General features: G+C 43.1%; 1 protein-coding gene across 5 annotated transcripts in view; it reads left to right on the top strand.

Moving 5' to 3' along the window:
- TMEM266 (transmembrane protein 266) overlaps positions 1-19,494 on the top strand; it is a 63,484-nt gene extending 43,990 nt beyond the window's left edge. For 3 of the 5 annotated variants that reach the window (XM_081021556.1, XM_081021557.1, XM_081021555.1), the window contains 3 exons: positions 2,021-2,210; positions 15,178-15,240; positions 18,136-19,493. In XM_081021556.1, coding sequence (XP_080877682.1) covers positions 2,021-2,210; positions 15,178-15,240; positions 18,136-18,755 — 873 coding nt within the window. In that variant the 3' untranslated portion in view covers positions 18,756-19,493. Of the gene's footprint in view, positions 1-2,020; positions 2,211-15,177; positions 15,241-18,135 lie in introns of all 5 variants that reach the window. The other 2 variants (XM_081021559.1, XM_081021558.1) reach the window with 2 other exon arrangements.
- Positions 19,495-23,440: the final 3,946 nt, after the last annotated feature.

The raw sequence follows: 23,440 nt of genomic DNA, 5'->3' as shown, positions 1-23,440 counted from the left end.
TGTTGACTGGTTTTAAACCTGTCTAAACAGACATGGAATATTCCTGTGCCTGAGGTGGAAAATCCAGGAGTGGTGAGCATCTTCTACTGAGCAGCTCACTTGAACAGTCCCCATGTGTACACACATACAGTAGAACCTCTACTCACGACCACAGTCTGTTCTGGAGGCCCATCCGGAAGTCGAAACGGGTCGCGGGGAGAGGCGCCGTTGTGCGCAGGCGTGGGCGGCAATTCCCTGTTCCTGCGCATGCACGAACAGCGGCAAATCCGCTGTTACTTCTGGGTTTGCCACGGACACGAGTGGAGGTGGACGTAAGAAGAGGTTTGACTGTACTTGAATGTGCCTAGCACAGGAGAATTTTCCATTTACATAGCTCCGTCCTGCTCTGCCTCTTGATAGTGCCACAGATCCATCCCATAAGCCAGCTGTCTCACTTTCCTTAGGGGAGGCTCACCTTGGGAAATTGCATGGGAATGGGAGCAGCCTATGCAGTGTAATGGCTGAAGTGCTGGGCTTAGAATGAGGAGGCCCCTGTCAACCCTGAAGCTTTGGACAACTTACTTTGGAGGGTCATGGTGAAGAGAAAATGGTTTGGTGGGAACAGTATACCGCCCTGAACTCCTTGGAGGGTAAATGGGGTAAAAATACAGTTAGCAGTGAATTTCTGAGTGTAAGTAAGTTTAATAGAGCTTAAAGGGCATAGGATTCCAAGCCCCAAAGTGCCTTTAAAAAAAAAAAAAAAGTCAGCATAATCTGTTATAAATGTTGGAAGTAAGGAAAACCCCTCTTCCTGGAGGACATAGACTAGGTGAGCGTAAATGTTTCATTTGCCTTTTGACACATTAAATAGTTTTATTTTTTCAAATGTCCCATCTTGCTCTGTCCTGAATTGGGATTAAAGAATGCTTTAAATTTAACAAATTTAAAATCAAATGAATGTTTTCAGGCAGCTGTGTCAGGCGAGATTTTGGAATACACGTTCAAACTTGAAAGTTTATCCAATCTCAAATTTGCTGTGCATTCATGGCACATCAGATTACAGCTTTCAAACCACACAAAGTGTTTGTTTGAATTTGTGTTCTGCCCTCGATCCACAGATCTCAGGTTGGTTCACAACAGTGAGATTATTGGTTTAGTTTTGTTCTTAATTTTATTATGTATTTTGTGGTTTTTATATAGTAAATTTACGTTGTGAACCGCCCTGAGATCTTTGGGTATGAGGCAGTATGCAGTCACCAGGATTGGTGCAATAGGCTCAAACCATCTTGCCCTAGTGAGCAACCTGGCTGCTGAATTCTGCACTAGCTGAAGTTTCCGAACTGTCTTCAGAGGCAGCCCCACGTAGAACACACTGCAGTAATCTAATGTAAAGGTGATGGCTTTTGGTTTGTAACATATTGCTGTTAGATTTTGTCTACAGGTAATGCAGCTGTAAAAAAATGTTCCTTTTTCTTTTGAATGATAGTACCTAGAAATTCAGCCATCATTCTGTGGACACCTGCAGTTTCACATTGTTCCCCTTGCATTGCATGGCTTTTTGGTCCCAGTATTCAGTTTCCCACCTCTGTACATGTGTGTGCATGTGCTTGGGTACGCATGCACACATGTAGTTGTAAATATACATCTTCCGACTGAGGGTATCATTCATGCATCTGATGAAATGGACTTCAAAGTCTGCAAAAGCTTATGTTCTTAACATTGCACATTACCGGTTGCTGTGTTTGCCGCAGTGAAACCTAACACCCTGGGCTCTCCACTTGACAGTACAGTCTCTGCCACACACAGATGTCAAGCTCAAAGCCGATAGCATTTGAAATGTGCATAAATCAAGTTGATATAACTGCTGTTACACAGATTATTATTTTTATGAATTGCAAACAGTGGGTTTTTGGATGCCTCTCTGTGAACATTGCCCAAGCACTAATAATTCAGAAAGTGTTTTTCCCCAAGTGCAATATGCCTCTGTATCCACCCTTCCTCATTTTTTGTCTTCCTCGTTCCTTCCTCCCTTTGGCCTCAGTTTGAAATTAGGCAGCTGCGGGCTCACCTGGCTCAGCAAGATCTGGACCTTGCTGCTGAGAGGGAGGCTGCATTGCAGGTCCCACACATGCTGAACAAGCAGAGCAGCAACCGATACAAAGTTGTGGCGGCTGGAGGGGATTCCGACGACGAGGCAACTGAAAACATCTCAGAATTGCGGCCGCCTCGGGGTGAGTAGTAGAGCCAGCTGCTTAATGCCACTGAACAGGGTCCAACTGAGCACTGGTGCTATGCAGTCTTCGTTCATTTTAGTGGGACGTGTAGAATCTCCAGGGTCTGGGGGGGGGGGTGGATAAGCAGTTGTGGTTTGCCAAGATGAAGCCGCCAGGAAATTCATAGCATCCTAGAACTGTAGACTTGGAAGGTGTCCCCAGGGTCATCTAGTCCAGCCCCCTGCAATGCAGGAAGCACAGCTAAATAATCCTTGACATATGGCCATCCAACTTCTGTTTAAAAACCTCCAATGCAGGGGATTCCACTACATTCTGAGGAATAATAATAATAATAATAATAATAATAATAATAAATTTATTGTACCCCACCCATCTGACTGGGTTGCCTCAGCCACTCTGGGCAGCTTCCAACAAAGTATAAAGGAACACACCAAAACATCAAACATTAAAAGCTACCTCAAACAGGGCTGCCTTCAGATGTCTGTGAAAAGTCATATGATTATTTACTTCTTTGACACCTGATGGGAGGGTGTTCCACAGGGTGGGCACAACTACTGAGAAGGCCTTCTGCCTGCTTCCACGCAACTTCACTTCTTGCAATGAAGGAACCGCCAGAAGTAGCCCATTCCACTGTTGAACACAACTTAATGTCAGAAAGTTCTTCCTAATGTTTAGTTAGAATCTCCTTTCTTGTAACTTGAATCCATTGGTTTGGATTGGTTTGGACCCTCTGGAGCAGCAGAAAACAAGCTTGCTCTGTCTTCCGTGTGGGAGCCCTTCAAGCATTTGAAGATGGCCATCATATCACCTCTCAATCTTCTGTTCTCCAGACTAGACAGACCCAACTCCATTCCTCATAGGGCTCTGTTTCCAGACGACCCCAGGTCATCTTGGTCTCCCTCCTCTGCACACCTTCCAGCTTCCCAATATCCTTAAACTGTGGCGCCCAGAACTGGATGCAGCACGCCAGGTGGGAATTGGGAACCGGGTTTGCTCTCTCAGCAGTTTTGTTTCCAGATAAGTCTCTCTGAAATTTTGGGCTGGAACTCCTACCACGAGCCTCTCCTGGTGAGCAGGGGAAGTGTTCCCCCAGGAAAGATTACAGTTATCTTGTTAAAGCACCCATAGGTGTACTGTCTTCTTTGGACAGCCTGACATATATCTCCCCGGAAGGTTCCTTGGGGCCGCTCTCCTATAGCACTTCATTTATTTTTACCTTTTGGTAAAAATAGGTATTTTGCTATACCTGTATTGCTGCCCAATAGCGTATGTTCTCTGGGTGGTTCACATAAAATTAGCATTTTATTCGAGAGCTGCAGGAGTTAAAGAAGTGGGTGCAACCTGGTCATGACCCAAAACCTCACATTTTATTTTTATTTCCAGGGGGTATTTTTTTAATTGACTGGCGTTGAGAACGAAATTCAACTGAGTGAAATGGCAGTATAGTAAAATGTTGGAAAGCGTGGCCCTAGTGCTAGAGCAGGCCAGCTGCCCAACATGGTGCCCACTGGAAGTTCTTGGACTCTAACTCCCATCACTTACAGGTCAGGGCTGATGGGGGTTGTAGTCCAAAGGGCGCCACATTGGCTACTTCTGTGCTAAAGTGTGTGGTCAAGATCAGCCACTTTTCGCAAACATTTGTTTCAGTAAAGGAAGATTCTCAGCAAAGACTGTCTCTCTCCCTTATGATAGCAAAATGACCCCCATTTTTTTTGGAGTCCATGACAAAATATCCATGCCAAATCAATAGGCGTTTTCTGGCTTTGTTTGTATTTGGCCCTGTGGCTTTTAAGAGTAAGACTTTGCTTTTCCTGGAACAAAGAAAACTTGCCACCTTTGTTACAGTATGTACGTCAGGGATGGGAAACCTGTGACTTACTAGATGCTGCTGGACTCACAACTCCCATCAGTCGCAGCCAGGATTGCCAGAGGTCAGAGGAGATGGGAGCTAGAGTCCAGCAACCTGTGGAAGGTCTCAGGTTCCCCACCCCAATATAAGTGAGCATTTCAAAATTGAAAAGTCTGCAGGAAATGATGTGAATTTTGTGAATTTTGTACAATAAATAATTCCTATTTGTTTTGCTGCCTGCACACCCCCCTCCCATGACAAAGGGCGATTGGAAGATTTCTCAGCCTACCAGTAAACTGTTTCCTGCTTGGCAGGGGGTTGGACTCGATGGCCCTTGTGGTCTCTTCCAACTCTATGATTCTATGTTGCACTAGTTGGCAGCAGGGAGGTGAACGTGGATGGGATGGAGTCCCTCCTGGTCCTATAAGTATTTCTGGCACAAACAAATTCATGGTCAGTTTTGTTGTGCTGTATGGTCAAATCCCATTTACCGCAGGCATGCCACTTTCCAAACTGGGTTTGCATCCAGCCTCCTTAATCCATTTACCCCTTTTTAATAAGATTTCTTAGTACCTTCCTCATGAGGATACTTTATAATTTATGCATGTTTTCCTCGAGGGTTACATTAGGAATGGACGAGAGTGGTTCACAATTCTAAGTAGGTCTGCTGAATTTATTGTGCTTCTGAGAGTCAGCCTTAAACTTTTGTACTTTCTAGACTTTGTTTTCAGGTTGCCACAAGCACATAGTGTTCAAAGGCTTGGTCATGCATAAAACATAGCCAGATAAATCATTCTTGAATGTTGGTACATTACATTAGTACACTTAAGCGTGCAGAAGATTCACAGCCCGCTTGGAAGCAAGTCTGACTAAAATCAATTGGACTTAATTTTCAAATGTGTGCCTTTTAGAGATGGAAAAGCAGAATGCAGCATGTAACAAAAGGGAGTTTTTCTTTGATGTAATATGGACAGTATGTCTTCTGAAGTCTCTAATGGTATTGTGCATATATCTAGTGTATTCATGCTTTGTGAAAGTTTTCATACACTAGAGATAGATTCCATAACATCTCTCCTATTCTACATTTGAATTGGATCTTTTTTGGAAGTATAAATATTGTGCTTTTAGCATAGTTGAATATATTGAGACAGCATCAATTAGCTAAAATAACTGTCGTAGAATGAAGTAGAAATGGGGCCTCTCGTGGGTTTTATGTCAGCAACACAAAGAAACATCAGAATATAGTATGAACTATTTTATTTTTAATTCATTGAAATATTTATTTCCTGATTTTTACACCAAACTCCTTCCTAGGGCACTAACCGTCCGCGACAACTTGGGACTAGAGAGGTAGTGTGGAGTATTACCCTAGATTTGTTTTGTTCATCTCAAGAAAACCTGGTAAATATAATGAATCTTTATGCACGGAGGGCAATGTCAGATTTTAGTTCCGTGCTTGCCGCATATCCCCACACGAATTTCACCACCAATAATTGCCAAGCTTCTGGAATTTTTCCCTGGGCATCTATGTTGCATTCCTCTTTCACTGTGACATGTTGATGTTGCAGTCTGTGGGCAGATCCACACCATGCTTTTAAAGCCCATCCATCACACAATGGCAGCATGTAACTTCCCACCAAAGAATCCTGGGTACTGTAGTTTGTTAAAGGTGCTAAGAGTGGTAGCTCTGCAAGGGAAACTGCCTTTTGCCAGATGGAAATGGCCTGACACGGAGCCACCAATTGCATTTGGCCATTCAGGCGTGGGTCACAGCATCAGAAAACTCTGAACCCTTCACCAGTGTGCCTAGAGAGGCAGAGGCATAAACCAGGCTGGGCAGTCATTTCCTGTGCAAAACCTGCCTTCAGGTCTCCTCAAAATCTTGCAGGTTTAGAGACCTTCAATTCTGCCTTGAACAATGGGCTTTTAGTGAGCTGAATTACCTAATTCATGAGAAACAGGATATTCCCTCTAAAGCTAATTATATCTCCCCCACCCATAAGGAACAATGGAAACATTCAGCGTGGGCTACTTGACCATGAAGGGCCGCAAAATTCCAAGAGAAACGTTAGACTTTTGCTGATTTCTCCTCCCCTCCCTTCATAATGATATTTTTATGGAGCAGTCCATAAGTTAAAGCTCCTTGGAGAGCAGCTGAAAATTTCACTGGTGTATTTACCTGGGACTTTGTGCAATGTTGGAAGTCCTCAAAGCCACAGGATCATGTTCTGTGTGCTACAGACATCAGCGATGCAAGCTGTACTTAACTCTTAAACAGTGCAGTATCCAGATAACTTTTCAATGATTACAGACAGTTTGCAGTTAGTTCTTAACCCACATATTTATTCTTACCTACACAGGTGATTGACAATTGGGCAACTCTGTCTGCCTGTCAAAGTTGGTCCATGGGGGTGGGCAGGGGGGGATCTGGCCCACCAGCCAGATCACGTCCTCCCTCTAGCATGCTGGGAGCCAGAGCACTTGTGTAAAACTCAGACCCAATTCACAGCCTCATAGCTATGTTGGGCCTTCCTGCATCTTCCCCGCCATCATCCAAAGTGCCTTATTTGAATGGTACACCCATGCATAGGTGCCTAGTGACATAGGCAGTGGGACAAGAGCAGCGGGGAGTGACAGCATCCGATCTGGAGGTGTGTTTGTGATCAGAGAGAGGGGGTGGCTGGTTGTGGTGGTGGCAAATTACTTAAATTTCATTTCTCCAGTTACAGAATGACCAAAATGGGGCTTTTCGGGGTGTTCATAGGAATTATGTCAAAAATACTTAAATATAAAGAAGATGCCCAGTCTTTTCTGCTAGGTATGAAGAATCTCGTTCTGGCAACCAGGCAGGGATGTTCTTTGCACATCTGACTAGAGTTGGTTTTCATTTTCAGACTGTTAATTGTGTTGGAAATGACTTGTGAAGGTTTTGACTAATGAAGAATGGGAATGCTAAAACTTTATCTAGCATTTGGATGGAGTATTCACATCTTTGTAAAATGTTACCTATTCGCATATTGCTAGCAGAATGTTCTGCAGATGCCAAAGAAAGTCTTTGACCAGTGCAGTATATGGCAGTCATACCAGTATCAACCTTTTTTTCTGTTGAGTTTGCTCCTGTAAAAATCCTTTTAAAACTTGGAGATAAAAGCCCCAGTCTTCATGGCATGCCAAGATCACAATGGTAACTCATAGTATTTCCTTTTCAATCCATTAATCTTTTTCTTAATACATTATTAGAAATACACATTTCTTTTAACCTTTGCAAGCATGCAGTTGTTTCCATATTAAGGCACACATCCTGAAGACCATTTTTGGACAGGTGAAGAAAAGGGATTGTAACATGTTTTAAGCATTCCTAACCAACTACTTCGTTTTTTTAATGGAGTTAGTTGTGATCTTGGGGTAGCAGATTCATTCTGGTGGTGCCCCGTTTCTCTCCCACTTTTTCCCTTGTGTTAATTCCTGCAGCCATATAGCATTGTCTCATCTTCCATTAAAACAATTAATGCTTTGTAGGAAGCCCTTGGAACCTCGAGCGTGTGTTTGTTATGCTGTCCCCAGAGATAGCTAGTTAGCTTATTAAATGAAGTTGCAATAAGGCAGCCAAAGTGAGGAGGCAATAATGACATTAGACTGTCTTTTATCTGAAGCTGATCCATCAGTGACGACTCGTTGCTTAATAAAAGGCAGCCTGTTTGTTTTGTCATATGCTGGCAAAGTTAAATTGTCAAAATAAAAAAATCCTTCCAGTAGCACCTTTAAGACCATCTAAGTTAGTTCTTGGTATGAGCTTTTTAATTTAAAGTTAAATTGTGTTTAACTAAGATGAATGCACTTGCATTAAAAATGTTTAATCATTCTTGATCATAGATTGAAATAATGCAAAAAAAAAGTTACTTTACAGGATAGAAATAATGCAAAAACACTTATCTTAAATAAGCTAGAAATAGAACTAATAGCAAAAAAGCTTACCTTATGGTAAATGGTAATAAAAATCTAATTAATTAATTAATAAGCTAAGTTAGTGCAGACAAAGCTATTAATCACTAGGGTAGTGAATTAAAAATCTGTTATGAAAAAGAGCAGATAAGATATTGGTCAAAATAATGGTCAAAAAACGTGTGTGTGAGAGAAGGGGAATCCCTCTTTGCTGATGTCAAGCATCTTAAATTTTTATAAGTACTTTAAAAATTAAAGCTGTCTAATTAATCAGGGCACTTCGTTATGTGGTCACAAGATTAATCCTATCATTAGATTATTCCAAGTGTTGCACGTGCCCAGTTGCCGAAAGCTCCGTGGGGGAGGGGCACGTGCGCTGCATGCAAAACATAGTATCCGTCTTTTGGATTTCTAGATGGGCAAAGACTTAATATGATGTTAGGTAGATGGACCAGTTGGTATAAGGCAGCTAAAGGGAATAATGCTACTTAATAATATCTTCTTTTTAAAAAAACAACACCAGACAAACCCACTAGTGATGTTAGGTGGTGCTGGAATTGGAGCACTTACGTTTGCTTAGCTATAAACCTAATAAAGCTATCGTCTCTTCCAGTAATATTGCTCTGAACAAAGAATAACTTTATTGAGAGAATTGAGTCCCAGCAGGCAGAATTCAGTAGGAGCAATGGAAACTTAAAAAAAGGAATCACAAATGCTGTTAGCCATAAGCTTCCAGCTGTGTTCTCTTAAAAACAAAGTCATGAAGTTGCACTGAGTTGTGCCCTGTGGTGGAAGTGCAAAGTATCGCCAATGAAACTGCTAAATATCCATCATAATGAAGTGGACGAAACTGCCTCTCTCAAAACATACTGAAGTGTGTTCATCTTTTGTGGCCAGCAGTAAAAGGATAAAATTTGTATCTCCAGGCTTGCAAGAGAATTTACTATTCATTTCCCAAATTTCATATTCCCCTGAGCATAAACATATAACTTTGCATGCCTGTACCCGAACATATGGTACTCAGAATCTTGTGTGCTTGTTTGCAAAGCCTATGACTTGAGCATAGATGCTTTCAACTTGTAGAAACACGAGCATTACCTAAAAAGACAAAAATGAACAAGATGGATATCGGTCATGTATGATCTAAGTGAGATTCCTGCATTGCAGGGGGTTGGACTAGAAGACCCTGAGAATCCCTCCCAACTCTACATTTCTATAATTCTATTCTCCGAGTCTAGTAAGACTTGTGTTTCTCATACAGGAGAAGTTGCCTAGTCCAGGATCAAATGAGGACAGTTTGTTGTCTCTAAATGCCCCAATCCCTTACATTAGGAGATGCAGTGGAAGAGTCATACTGTTTATCGCTTCCTAGAATCATAGAGTTGGAAGAGACCACAAGGGCCATCGAGTCCAACCCCCTGCCAAGCAGGAAACACCATCAGAGCACTCCTGATATATGGTTGTCAAGCCTCTGCTTAAAGACCTCCAAAGAAGGAGACTCCACCACACTCCTTGGCAGCAAATTCCACTGTTGAACAGCTCTTACTGTCAGGAAGTTCTTCTGTTGTTTGCAGTGTTGGCCTTGGCTGGTACACAGCTTCCATTTCTCCCCTCCTTGAATGCATGTACAAAGAAATCCCCCCCCTTAAAATCAGTTTAATTCTTATAATTCTTCCTTCAAAGGACTTTGGGTACAGTGATTTCCCCCCTGATGTAGAACACTCATTTCTAAAGATCCTTCATCCCCATTTACAGTCCAGCAGTGCCAAGGGGTTCTTCTTGTGAAGCCATCACAGCCTTGAAAATGGATTATATTAATAGACTTCTAGTAGAGACTTAAGTACAGTATCACATCAGTATACATCGTGGTTAAGGCTACTAGTCATACTTTGCATTCCGTATACCTCTGAATGCCAGTTGCTGGAGATCTTGAGGGTGAAAGCGCTGTTGAGCTCATGTCCTACCTGTGGGCACCTGGCTGGGAGCTCTGAGAACAGCATGTTGGACCAGGCGGGTCTTTGATCTGATGCAGCCAGGCCGCTCTTGGGTCCTTACGAATGTTGGCATATTGTATGAGTATTTGTATGAGTCTTGGGCAGTGAATCTATTAGAGGGTTTCCCCTAGTCCTGCTTTCCAGTGCTGCATTCTGAATAATGGCTCACAGGGATTTCCATCCAGTCGTGTGTTGCAGGTTGCCAACCCTTCCAAAAATGTTTCTGCTCCCTAGTACCTGCAGCACCTTCCGTGTTAGCACACAGAAGGGTCCTTCACAGCCTCTGAGCATCCCTGGCCCTCCGAAGCAACGTCGACCTAGCTGTGTACGCCATTATGGCTACATGGCATTTATAGTATCAATTATGGATGACTGAAATGAAGTGTCTTTTAACAGCAGATAGCTGAAAAGCCTTGCAGTGTATTCCTAATCTGGTGGTATTGCCTTGAGCTACACTGAGGCTTCTTTTTAAACTCAGACATTATCAGAAAGCACACCTCTGACTGCAGGCATTTAAAGATCAACAGAGGCCAAAAAAGCTTTTAAAGAGCCAATGAAACCAGGAAGGCATCCATGTTCCCTTTCAGTGTCAAGTTTGATTGCCGTCTTAGGAGTGCAGCTATTTTCAGGTACCAAGCGCTTAGTGGTTTGGGCCTTGTTGGGTGGAGAAAATGTGCCACGGAAAACATCTGTTCCTTTCACCTGCAAACCACAATGTGCTGTGAAAAAGGCAAGGCTGCAGCCACAGAAACCCAGGGGGCCGTGGAGGATCTGGCTCAAAGGAATGAGCATAAATTTGTTCTCCCCCCCCCCCGCCCTCCTCCTGAAACGCAGTATCAAAAAGAGCACTTAAAAGGAGAGGGTGCTTTTAAAGCATGTGATATGCCTCAAAGTGGGCAGATCAAGTTGCTTTTCTGCCTGGGTGTTCTTGCACTTAAAAAACACACGTCATTTTCATATCTCCACAGCAGTGTTTTTCATCTCAGCATCGTGCAGTATCTCTCAGCATCTTACATTTATGTTGCTGAAAAATTGTAGAATTAAATCTGTTTTCCTACTGGAAAATAATGTTTTTCAAGGAAGCTAAAGGGCTAATCTCTCCAAAAACTGCCCTCTGCAAAGGTTCCACAGAAAAGAGAAAAAAGTTGGCTTAGAAATCCAAATTCCATGAAGCTTTGCACCTCCCCCCATTCAATATATGGGGAAATAAAAACATCTGTAACTTTTCCTTTTCATAGAATTGGATGACATTTGCAGGCATTGTAGCCCTCCTGAATGAAGAAGGCCTGCCAAATGATAAGAGAACAGATGTGTATTTGTGCTGGTCACCGTTTCCATTTTGATTCCCATGCCCCTCCAAAAATGGAATCATCTATACGTAACTTGATTTCTTTTTGGCAGAACTGGATTAAGCTTGCAGGGAGCCCCTTAGAAGAGCTTGAATGCTGCCAAATGGAAGGATGGCTGTGGTGCTTTTCCTATAAGGGCAATCTTTACAGTTTGGCTGTCATTAAAAAGGGATTCACTTAATTTGTAGGCAATTTATATGGATGTAGCATAGAAGAGAGAGGTGCCCCTAGGGAAACAGCCAAATTACAGAGAAATAGGATCAGGGTTTCTTTTTTTCCAATTTTTTTTTCAAAGTTTCAAAAAAACCCAATTTTTTACACATACACACACGTTTACATTAAACCATAATCCATATCAGTACATTTATGGGGTTCCCTGAACCCCTGGACTTCCCCCCATCCCTCCCTTGGCTTCCAGAATTTAACTTCTTTTTTTACTGCATCTAATTACATTTATCTAAATTATTACACTTCAGTTTTATCCTTTGTTGTTTTAAATTACAAGTGCTATGTCAATCCTGTTAACATCTTTAAATGTTTACAGTGTTATTTAATATATTCTACAAAGTTATGCCATTCTTTGTTGAATTTCTTATCCTCTTGGTGCCTGATCTTCCTGGTCAGCCTTGCCATCTCCGCATAGTCCATCATCTTCATTATCCATTCTTCTTTCAATGGGGCTCTTTCTTCTTTCCATCCCTGGGCAAATAACATTCTTGCCGCTGCCGTTGCATACATTAACAGTAGTTTCTTAGCCTTCGGTAATTCTTCTATTATACCTAATAAGAAAGCCTCTGTTTTTTAAACAAAAATTATTTTAAACTTAATGTACCCTCTTTAGCTTTACACTTGCGACATTTGTTGGTTGAATTCTTACACATTTTCGCTAGTCTTGTAGGAGTCAAATACCATCGGTACATCATTTCCATATAATTCTCCTTTAACATATAGCAGGCTGTAAATTTTAAATCCTCATTTCACAACTTCTTCCATGAAGCAAGTTGTATATTATATCCCACATCTTTTGCCCAATGTATCATTACAGATTTTACTTCCTCATCTTTTGTTTCCCATTCCAGCAAATTTTTACATTTTCAACAGAACCTTATCGTTGTTTCCCAACAGTTCTTTCTGTAACCTCGAAAAATTCTTTACCAAAACCGTCTCCTTTATCCACCCTAAAGATGTCATTTACCGTATTTTTCAATGTATAAGACGATGCTTTTGGCTAAAAAAAAAATAGGCAAAAATTGGGTGTCGTCTTATACATGGATAGTGAGTGCAGAGAGGGCATGTGTGATTAATGGCAGCAGCAAGCAGGAGATTGGCAGCGGTGATTGGGCGGGTGATTGGTGGCTGCGGCAAGGCCTGCTGGTGATTGGCTGCAGCTGTGGCAATTGGGCAGGCGATTGGCGGCTGCGGCAAGTGGGTGGGTGGGCTGTTGGTGGCTGCGAGCGGGCAGACAATTGGCGGCTGAAGCAAGGTGTGCAATTGGCAGTGGCTGTGGCAAGCGATAAGCAGTGGTAGGCAGGCGGGTGAGCAGTTGGCGGAAGTGACACCCCCCCCCCCCAAAAAAAGCTAAACAACTTAATTTCTTAATTTTGGGTTAAAAAAAAATAGGGGTCGTCTTATACATGGGGGCGTCTTATACACGGAAAAATACAATAATTGGTGATGTTGTAGCCAATCAGTTAGCAGATGTCTTATGTCTTCAAACTTGGTAAATTTCAATTGGTTTTCCTCCTCGGTTAAGAACTCTATATACGTTGCTCATTCTTTTTCCACATTTATTTTTTTGACTGACAACATTTCTAATGGTGATAACCACCATGGGGTTTTATTCCCTAATAAGTTCTTATATTTTTCTCAAACAGCATAAATTGATTTTCTAACAATACAGTTTAGAAATCCTTATGAACTTTCAATTTTCCATACCAGAAATATGCATGCCACCCAAATCTATTAGCATGGCCTTCCAGATCTAAAATAATCTGGATTCCTCAAAGTCATCCATTCTCATAGCCAGCAAAGACAAGACATCTCAATATAATTTTAAATCCGGAAGGGCGAATCCACCTCTTTCTTTAGCATCTGTTAGTAACTTATACTTAATCCTAGACGTCTTCCCCTGCCAAATAAATTTAGATAGATCTCTTTGCCATTGTTTGAAGTGTCCTGTTCCGTTGACTATCGGTATAGATTGAAATAAAAATAACATTCTTGGCAATACATTCATTTTTATTACCGAGATTCTTCCCCATAACGATAATATCATTCTTCCCTATATTTCCATATATATTTCTCTTAATATCATTCCAAATCCTTATATAATTATCTTTAAATATGTTTATATTTTTTGTTGTCAACCATACCCCTAGATATTTCACCTTCTTTTCTATCCCCAGCTCTGTTATCTGTCTCAACTAATTTTTCTTCTGTTCTGTCATATTTTTTACCACCAGTTTCTTGTGCTGGGCACCTTTGAAGTTCACAGATAGGGAGTAGGGCTGGGCGATGTTAGGCTTTCAACATGGCGATGTATCACCAGCCAAACGTTGCAAGGTTGAAATGAGCTGCATTGGCCCCGTGAGGCGCAGGTGAAGAACTTGCTGCAGCTCTTGCCATGGCAGCTGAGGCGCTTTCACCCCAGTGCCTCGGGGGGGGGGGGGACAGTGCAGCTGCTCAGCTGAGGGGCAGAAATTCTCCCACTCCCCCAGCTGAGCGAGCCCAATGTCTTCATTGAGGGGCAGGCAGCCACGCACCCCTGAACAGAGGTTTAAAGGAGCCCCCACTCCAGCCCCAGCTCGCTCAAGCCATAGGCAAAGTCGGGGCTCTGTTACACTTGAGGAAGCCCTGTGAACGCTCCGTTGGCAGGGCTCCCTCAGTCTTGGGGGAGTTGGGGGGCAAGCAAGCTGCCTCTGTAGCTTGTTTTTCCCTCGCTCGCTGTGCACCGGTGGCAGAGGGACTCGGCCGTTTCACCCACAATATACCACCAGGTGAAACTGCCATCGCAGTCTGGCCCTCAGACCAGTATCGATGCATCACTCAGGCCTAATCGGGAGAATTAAAAGGGATTTGCTTCCTTCCCTGTGGGTTTGGGAGGTGATGAATTTGGTATGAAAATGGCACATATTGGACAGGTGCCCCTGGGAAAGTAACCAGCATAATTTCAGAAGCGTGGGTGTAGGAGCTGGGGTGCTATGATGAATGAAGAATTATTCTTGTGTTCTGCTCAGTTGGCACCAAAAATTGTGGCCCAGAAGCAGAAGGATTTGCGTGTTCGGCATTTTCCAAGGCAGCAGTACTAGCACAACTAGCACAGAGAACGGAACAGACAAGAGCAAGGTGGTGCATTATTGTCAGTTCAGCATCCTTCTTCAAAACACAGTGATTGTAGAAGTCTGATAAAACATTCCCTCTGATTTGACCTGTCAATCATGCAAATGCTCCCCCTCACGCACTGTTTCATTTTCCTCCTTTGTCAAGAAATATTGTTTTGAAGCTGTTTCTCTCGTACACATCTTGCATGGAAGTAATCCTTGTAGTCGAATAGATGCTCACCACCATGTTTGGCACAAGTACTCTTTTGTGTCATATTTCACACATGATTTGTGCCTTTCTGCTCTCTTTGTTTCTTTTTCTTTTGGATAACCAAGTATAGCCCTCAAACATCACATGAGGAACTCACAATTTGGTGTTTTGAAAATGCTGTGTGAAATAGGATTCTGAGTTTCTTCCCATAATGGCATTATGGGTCCATGCGCTGGAGAACTTAATCTAGGACATGATTGGAATTTTTCTGTTGACATTTCCCCCATTTACATTCACAGAGACCATGGTCAAAGACGATATGAACAACTACATCAGTCAGTACTACAATGAGCCCAGTAGTGGTAAGTTTGAATTCTATAAACTAAACAGGCTTGCTGCCATTTCTTAGCAAGTGAGCCAGAGTCAGACCACTGGTCTGTCTGGCTCAGCATTGTTGATGCTGAGAGGTGGGGGCTCTCCGGGATTTCAGTCTCCCCCAGTGCTTGCTCAATCAGACTTGCTGCCTGCAGAGCAGATGTCCCAGCACTGTGATGTGGTAACTGATGCTGAAGCAGGTTTCAGGTGAATAAGGCTCCAGTGAGAGGCTTAATTCTAAAACTAGACTCTGTCTCCCTTGAGCTGACCTCAGAAGGGCATCACCTGACGTCACCACACAGAATGAGGCAGGTAGCCAAGGGAAAGTGTTCCACATGTTGGCTTCCTACAGTGGTACCTCAGAAGTCGAACGGAATCCATTCCAGAAGTCTGTTCAACTTCCAAAACGTTCGGAAACCAAGGGCAACTTCCGATTCCAAAGAATGTTCGCAAACCGGAACACTCACTTCCGGGTTTGCAGCGTTCAGGAGCTAAAGCATTCGACTTGCAAGGCGTCTGCAACCCAAAGTACGTCTGTATTCTGTGACTGGCCCCTGGAAACTGCAAACTGCTCTTCTTTAAGCCCTGCTGCCGAATCTGTTTCTCCTTCTCCTCCCTTCCGGTAGAAACATTCATGTCTGCCCATATTGGGAATGGGAATATGTTGATCAGCTCCCATCAGCCTCAGTCAATATGGCCAGTGGTCAGGGATGGTGGGAATTGGAGTCCTAACTAGTAAAGTGCCACTGAGCAAGCTGTCTGATTCCAGCAGATCTTGCAACCAACTTGACCCAACTGCCCACCCACCTTTCTGTCTAGCAGCTTGGAAGAACAGAAGCCCCGTTAAAATCTGCACCTCGCTGTGCAATCCACTCTGTTGTATTGGCATAGGAAGGTTTCATACCATGTTGAACCTTTCATCTTCCAGCACATCCTTACGGATGCCCTTTAAACATCTGGTACCAATTATTATTCAAGGGCTTCAATATTACTGATTTTTTTGTTTTTATATTGTTGTAAACTGCTGTGATATATATTTATGATAAAGCATTATATAAATATTTTTCTAAAGTAATTAATTAAATAATTAAAGCTTCGTTTTGGCGACTGCTGGCCATTAGTAGTTTCTTACTCTTTGTTTGCAAATATATTTGTGGGGGCGGGAGACACAGCAACGTGATTCCACACCCAGACGTGCAAGTCTGTTCTCCATGGAAATCAGTGGAGGCGGTATAGTTCTGATTCCTTTCCATGGGGCTTGCAAGGGAAGCTTCCTAGTGTGTCGGAAGCTGACTTACACTTAGTCAGACCATTGGTCCCTGTAGCTCCCTCTTGTGTATCCTGACTAGCAGCGACTCGCTAGGGTTCAAGACTGAGGACACTTTCAGCTCTCCTTGGAGATGACAGGATTTGAATCCAAGACCTTCTGCATGCGGAGTAGATGCTCTACCAGTGAACTATGATCCTTCCAGCTTGTTTCTGCCCTGGGCTTCTGGAAGCCTTTAGGCTGGACAGCAGGAGGCCTCCCTTGGAAGCCAACAGTAATGTTTTAAGATTCAGGTGTACTTTGAGGTCTAAATATTTTATTTTTCCATCTCAAATGGAAACGAGGGGAAGCAGCTCCCCCATGGGGAGGAAATGGATGTCCTTCTAAAGGGGTTAAGCTGAATGAGTGAAGGATAAAACTATTTGACCCTAGAGAAGACCAGTGTTAGTCTAGTGGTCACTGGGTCGTGCTTGAAATGGATTTCATTCTGAAACTGCCACACCACTTCATGCACACATAACCCTTTATTCATGTTATTAAAAAGTAGAAAGCATATATTCAAAACAGCTTTCCTGATTTGTGGAGCGGGAGTTGGGTGGAACTCCATTTTTAAAAAGCAGAATTTTTAATTTGCAAATTAACATCATAAATACATTTTATTTTACCCTAAATAATAATATATTTTAACAGGCACCTGCACCTATACCTCACAAATGCAGGGCACGGATGCAAGCTACGGAAAAGTTGAGGTGTCTTTTGTGTGTTTTTATTATACTTGGTATCAGATGGAAGGAACCTATAAATCTTGCAACCAAAACCCTCAGATTCTGTTAACTGTGTAAATTAAGAAAGTAAGAGGCAGCCCTCACAGTCACACTCGCCTCTTTGCCAGGACTTTGCTGATCCAACCCCCCCCCCCCATGTGTGCCTTTCCCTGTAACAACCTGCCTGTGTTTTAGGTCTCCAGGGCAGGCTCTTGTGCCGAGGTCCTGCTTGCGGCTCCCCGTGAGCCGAGGAGGCTGGACTCCCTGCGCCAGTGGCCTGGGTCCAGCCAGGATTTCAGCCAACATTTTATGTAGCTCTTTATAGTAAAAAAATCTCTTTAAGTGGTTTACATGTAAATTTTTAAAAACGTTGTCCTAAAAACTAAAGCAGTGTACAAAATAGAAAATTAAAATGCTAAGAGTTTGAGTTCAGAAAAGCCTGGGCAAACATTTAGGTTTTTAAGAGGTGTTTAAAAGTCATTACTTTAGGAATGGCTGTTTATTGTTTACTGCCCTGATACCTTTTGATGAGGGGTGATTCATAAATCTCTTAATACATATAAATAAATAAATAAATTTATAAATCATCCTAATAAAGAAGTGATAACATGTGACTTTTACCTGTTTGTATCTCTGTGAAATCTGCAATTCCAAAAACAACTTCCAAGTTTCACAGATCTTCCCTTAGTGGGTCGTGCAGATGCGCTATTCTGAATAGTGCTTTTTGTAGCATAGCGTTAGGGGCAGTGGAGTGAGTTTGGAGAACCACCACAGGAGGGGGGGGCAGGTGGCCTGAATAAGTTTGAAAGCTGCTGCTGTAACACTTTCCCCCTTCTGCTGTGTGCCTGTAGACAGTGGTGTTCCAGAAGGAGCCATCTGTGTCATTACGACGGCTGCGATTGACGTGCACCACCCCAACATCTCCTCCGACCTCTTCACGGTGGACGTGCCCATGAAGATTATGGGGAGCAACGGGACTTCCGCCAGCGTTGCCTCAGGCAGTGCCTCCAGGTCCACAGACAGCTCCGTCACCCGAGCCCAGAGTGACAGCAGCCAGACCTTTGGCTCTTCCACGGACTGCAGTACAACCCGGGAGGAGTCCTCTGAGTATTGCCCCTTGGAGAGGGCTTGCCATGTAGCCAAACGTGATCAGGTAGATTCTTCTTCCACCCACAGCAGAGTCAACAATGCCGTGGTGCAAGAACTGCTGTCATCCTTGTCTGACGATTCCTGCTTGACACAAAAAGGACTGGATCCGGTCAACCTTAAACTGCCAAGCCCATCAGGGTCTACCAAAGCCAGCCCAGAACTGGAGCACCGGGTGAACATTTACAACAGGAAGAACCAAGAAAGCTTTGGTATGTTTCAGATAAAGCCGGTAATCCACTTTCAGCAGAATACGCCTGTGATCGACAAGTATACGCCTTTGGAATCCAAAGAGCAAAAGTTAAACAGGGTCCCAGATTCATAGTCCTTTTGCTGCCATTGGGGTTATAAAAAAATAAAGGAGATGCTTTGCAAGGGAGACATACTAAAGCTTTAAATGGGGCTGCCGGAACCAACCCCCGGGTGGGTATTTTGCAGGATCGGAATGAGTTAAATATTCTTTTAAATAGGGAAAAAAATGCATGAGTTGTGAGAGAGCCAGCACGGAAAATTTGACATTTCTACCACCTGAAGTTGAAGGGATGGGGGCAGAGACCCATCATGTTAAAACAATGACCTCAAAGATGTATAGATTCTTAATGCGTTTTTTTTAAAGAAGCAGACACAAATCACACAGTTTTTAAGGAATTCTGGACAATCTTCTATCAGGTCAGGTTTCAGCAGGGTATATGATACAAGCGGATGTAAACTTCTCTCCTCCTCTTTCTTACAATCTCCCTTTATATGTGACAACTGCAAACCCCTTTGTATAAAGATGGCAAATATTTTTGTTCTTCCTGAGGAGAAAACAAAAACATTTTTCAGGGAGTACTTTGAATGATGCAGATCAAAGAAATTTTAAAAAAGTGATCTTTTTATTTTTAGCATGAACTTTGGGAAGAAAATATTTTGACAAAATTAAAAGTTGTCGTCTCCAAGACAACAGAGTAAAAAATGGACATTTTACAAATATGGTTTTAATTAAAAAGAATTTTTTTATATTAAAAAATCCTAAATGCATGATGCTTCATTTTTTAAAAAATACTTTAAGCCTACTTTGGTGTGATATGTAGTGGGGTGTGTGGGTGTTGTTTTTTTGTTTTTTAAAGCAGCCGAAAGCAGCGGTGGCTCCCCTGTGGCCCTCACATGATCCTGGGCTACAGTTCCATCATCCCTGCCGCTTGGCCACGCTGCCTGGGCGGAGGGGAGTTTTCTTCCACATCAGCATCTAAAGAGCCACAGGTTGGCCCCTCCTGCGCTACAGCAGGCAATGTCATTTCATGTTAGACATTTGTTTAGCTCTCCTTTCTACATTAGGGGGTGCGGCCTTTTCAGACCGTTTGATGTGGCTTATTCTCATGGAGGGAGGAGTGGTAGCCATGCGAATCTTATGCCTATCCTGTCATGTCTTGGAGGAGAGATCTATCAGCGAGTATTGGCCATGGCTCCTTACTCCCAAGTTCAGAAGTGGTGGGTGCTGACATGACAGAACCAAAATGGGGCCACTGAGCAACAATAAGATTGGTATCTGCATGCTGAGGGTAATCCAGAAATTTGCAGAAATACAGCAATTTTTATTTTTAAGGAAGGAGGGATAACAAAGAAAAAACCCAAACTTCCCAATAAGGAATGCTCAGAAGCCACAGACAGTTGAGTGCTACTTAGAAAAGAAAAATGGAGGCTGGAAGGAATAACTGGGAGGGGGGCATTGCTGGCTAGAACCCTGAACTGGAGCACTCCTATTGAAAGGCAACGATACACCACCACATTTTGTTGCAGGCCCCATTTTTTCCGAATTCTTGCACAGGGATGGCTGGGGGGCAAGAGTGGGGCAGGGTTGTCCCGCTTCCCAGATGCTTCTGGCTGTCCTGTTGGAAACAGGAAGCATGAAAGTGAATGCTTGGTCTGATCCAAGGGCACCCTTCTTACGGTGAGAATGTGAACAATTTGTTTTCAAAATATTGGTAGATAAGGAATTATTTTATACCCACTTACTCCAGATAGTTACCAAGCCTATGAAGACTACCTAGCTGCTTTTCCCTCTAAATAACACATGGCTAGAAGGATTGATTCCTCTTCTTACAAGGGCAGTAGTATTTGTTTTCTTGGTCCGAAGGTAGATGAGGCCACCAGCTTGCTGAAGCTAAGTCTGTTCTGTGTCTGGATGGCAGCTGTCTCCTTGTGCATTTCTGACACTGTATTTTCAAAATCATTTCTTGTGGGTGACCTGCAGATCTCCCACTCATTTCTTTGACCTTTACGTAAACTTCCACAATTGATTGTGTACTATTTGTTTGGGGTGTGTGTGTGAAAAGGGCTTTGCATCTTCTACTTAAGGAACCAAGATGAACCAATATAGGAAAATAGGAAACTATCATAAGTCTACCAAGCTCAGCATTGTCCATACTGAATAGAAGCAGCTCTTTGGGGCTTCAAACGGGGACAATTCCAGATCAGCAAGGATATTGAGCTGACTTGTGCTTCACCACCTCGCACAGAAAGTATGTGATACCCGCAGCTGAATCTAATGGTATTTGCTGTATCTTTGCCTGGAGGTACAAAGTGGTCGTAACTTTGATGGCGGTTATCCCCTTCCTGTGCAAGTGTAGCAGCTCCTTGATAAGACAGATGCTATTTTGAAGATGGGAGTTGCACATGAAGCTGAGAGGTCTTGAGCAAGTCAAAAGCTAGACCGGCAGATGGGCTCAGAGGCTCAGCAGCTGGAGGCAGTATCTGGCAATGCTCCAGTCTGTCCCCTATGGCGGTTATTATTTTTAATACTTCTGTAAAGCAGCTAAAAGGGATCCTGCTTTTCCAGTCACATCAGGACACCGGTAGCTTGTTTTTATGCTGTTGACAGTGATCTGTGCTTAGCATTAGGATGTGCTGAAGTGTGTGTTGGGCTGGGGCTTGCGTGAAGATGGAGGCTGGGGCAAAGCTAGAGCTATCTCTGCTCCTTTGTTATGCTGGAGGACGCAGGTGGTTTTTTGCCAGTTTTTATGAGGAAAAAAATCTGTTCATGCTGGATTCACACAGGAAAAATCTGATTCCTGTGGCTCTTTTGTAAATTACTGTAAATTCCACATACTGTTGTTGTTTTTACAAAACGGACACAAAACGGAAATACACAAAAATCAGTTACTATAAACACAAATCAATAAAAACTTTTTAAAAACAAGCAAATGAAAGACGCAGCAGATCATGCACCACCAAAAGAGGCCACAAATACTAAGAAAAACCCTTCAAACTAAGGGCGAAAAGTCTGGGTAAAAAGGAAAGTTCCTACCTTGCACCTAAAGCAAAATGAAGGTGGGCTAGGTGAGCTCTGGAGAGAGCATTCCACAGGCAGGGAGCCAGCGGGGAGAAAAGGTCCATACTTGTGTTGCCACCCTCCAGACCTTCTGAGAATGACCATGCAGAAGGGCCTCAGATGACCAGTACAGGGTCCAGGCTGGTTTGCGTGGCTAGAAGCGACCCTTGAGGTATAGGTCAAAACCAGCACTTTAAATTCATCCCCGAAATGATGCAGTGCAGTCAGGCCAGGATTAGTGAGCAACCTCCTGTCAAAATTCTGCATCAGCTGCAGTTTCCAAGTCATCTTCAACACATTGCTGTAATGTAACCTAGAGGTTACCAGAGCATAGACAACAGAAGTTAGGTTAATCCCTGTCCAGATAGGGGTGTAGATGCCCACCAACCAAAGGCCACGAGCCTCAAGTGTTAGTGATTGACCCAGCAGCACACCCTTAGCTACACATCTGCTCCTTCAGAAGGACTTGCAGGCCACATCCCATCCATGCAGTCAAAATAAATTAAAAAATTGTCCAGTAGCACCCTAGAGACCAACTAAGTTTGTTCTGGGTATAAGCTTTCGTGTGTACGGCTACCTACCTGAATCCATCCATGCAATTTAGGGAACCACCCACTGACAGTTCCTCTGCATTTTCTGGATTAAGCTTCAATTTATTAGCTCTCATCCAGTTGAAGACAGGCAGGGGACTGCCATTATAAAGGCAGAAAATTGTAAAGAGAGAAGAGAATCAGTTTTTCTCCCTTTTAATTTTCAGCTGATGTCTCATGAAGCTGGAAGGAGTTGCTGATATAAACTGGCTGAACACAGATGGAGCATTATATAGCTTTCTATACAGTGGAACCTCCTTGCACAATATCAATGATTCCTTTCATAGCTCACCTACACATTCTGTAACTAAATGCCTCCAATAGCCTACCAGGGAATATTCCTATCTAGCTCCTAGTGGCTTGAATCATTTATCACAGCCAGATACAACTTTGCAGGACCAACACCATTTATTGCAAACCATTCACAAGCTTCCTTTGGGCCTACATGATTGTTTTGTCTGACTCCTTTTTGCTTCTTGTCTCTTTCAACTTTGTGGTTTCTTTATCTTCTGAAGCCTAACCACCACAGACAGGCTGTCTCTAAGGCTTCTGTTCTGGTTATAGCAGCTAACCATCCTCCCCCCACCCCCCACCTCCGTGTTATGTTGGCTGTCTAATCACGTCACAATCAGATTAGATCTGCTAATAGGGTGGAAGTCACAACTCCCAGGATAGGCACCAGATCTGCCCAACTGTCATCTATTTATTAAAGATGCAGATCATGACAGAGCAGGAGATAGGAGCCCAAGGTAAAATAAAACCGAGTGACCATGCAGGCTTGGTGGAGAGGAAAACCAAGGTGACAACATGCTATCCACAGGTTAAGATTTTTCCCAAGGGCCTACAACAGACCTCCAGGCCTGCAATCCACAGCCTATTGTTAAAGCAGCTGCTGTATTGCTAGATGCACTATTTTAAGGAAGCTAGTGGCTCTAGTGATATTTTATTAAAGGAACCAGGGGAGGCCTATCACTATAAATAAATAAAAAAAGCACACAGTGGTACCTCGGGTTACAGACGCTTCAGGTTACAGACTCCGCTAACCCAGAAATAGTACCTCAGGTTAAGAACTTTGCTTCAGGATGAGAACAGAAATCTTATGGTGGCAGC

The sequence above is a fragment of the Podarcis pityusensis genome, assembly GCF_964106645.2.
Source record: "Podarcis pityusensis genome assembly, chromosome: 9".
NCBI lineage: Eukaryota > Metazoa > Chordata > Lepidosauria > Squamata > Lacertidae > Podarcis > Podarcis pityusensis.
The sequence above is the reverse complement of the archived record's forward strand: the minus strand, read 5'-3'. Positions and strand labels throughout refer to the sequence as shown.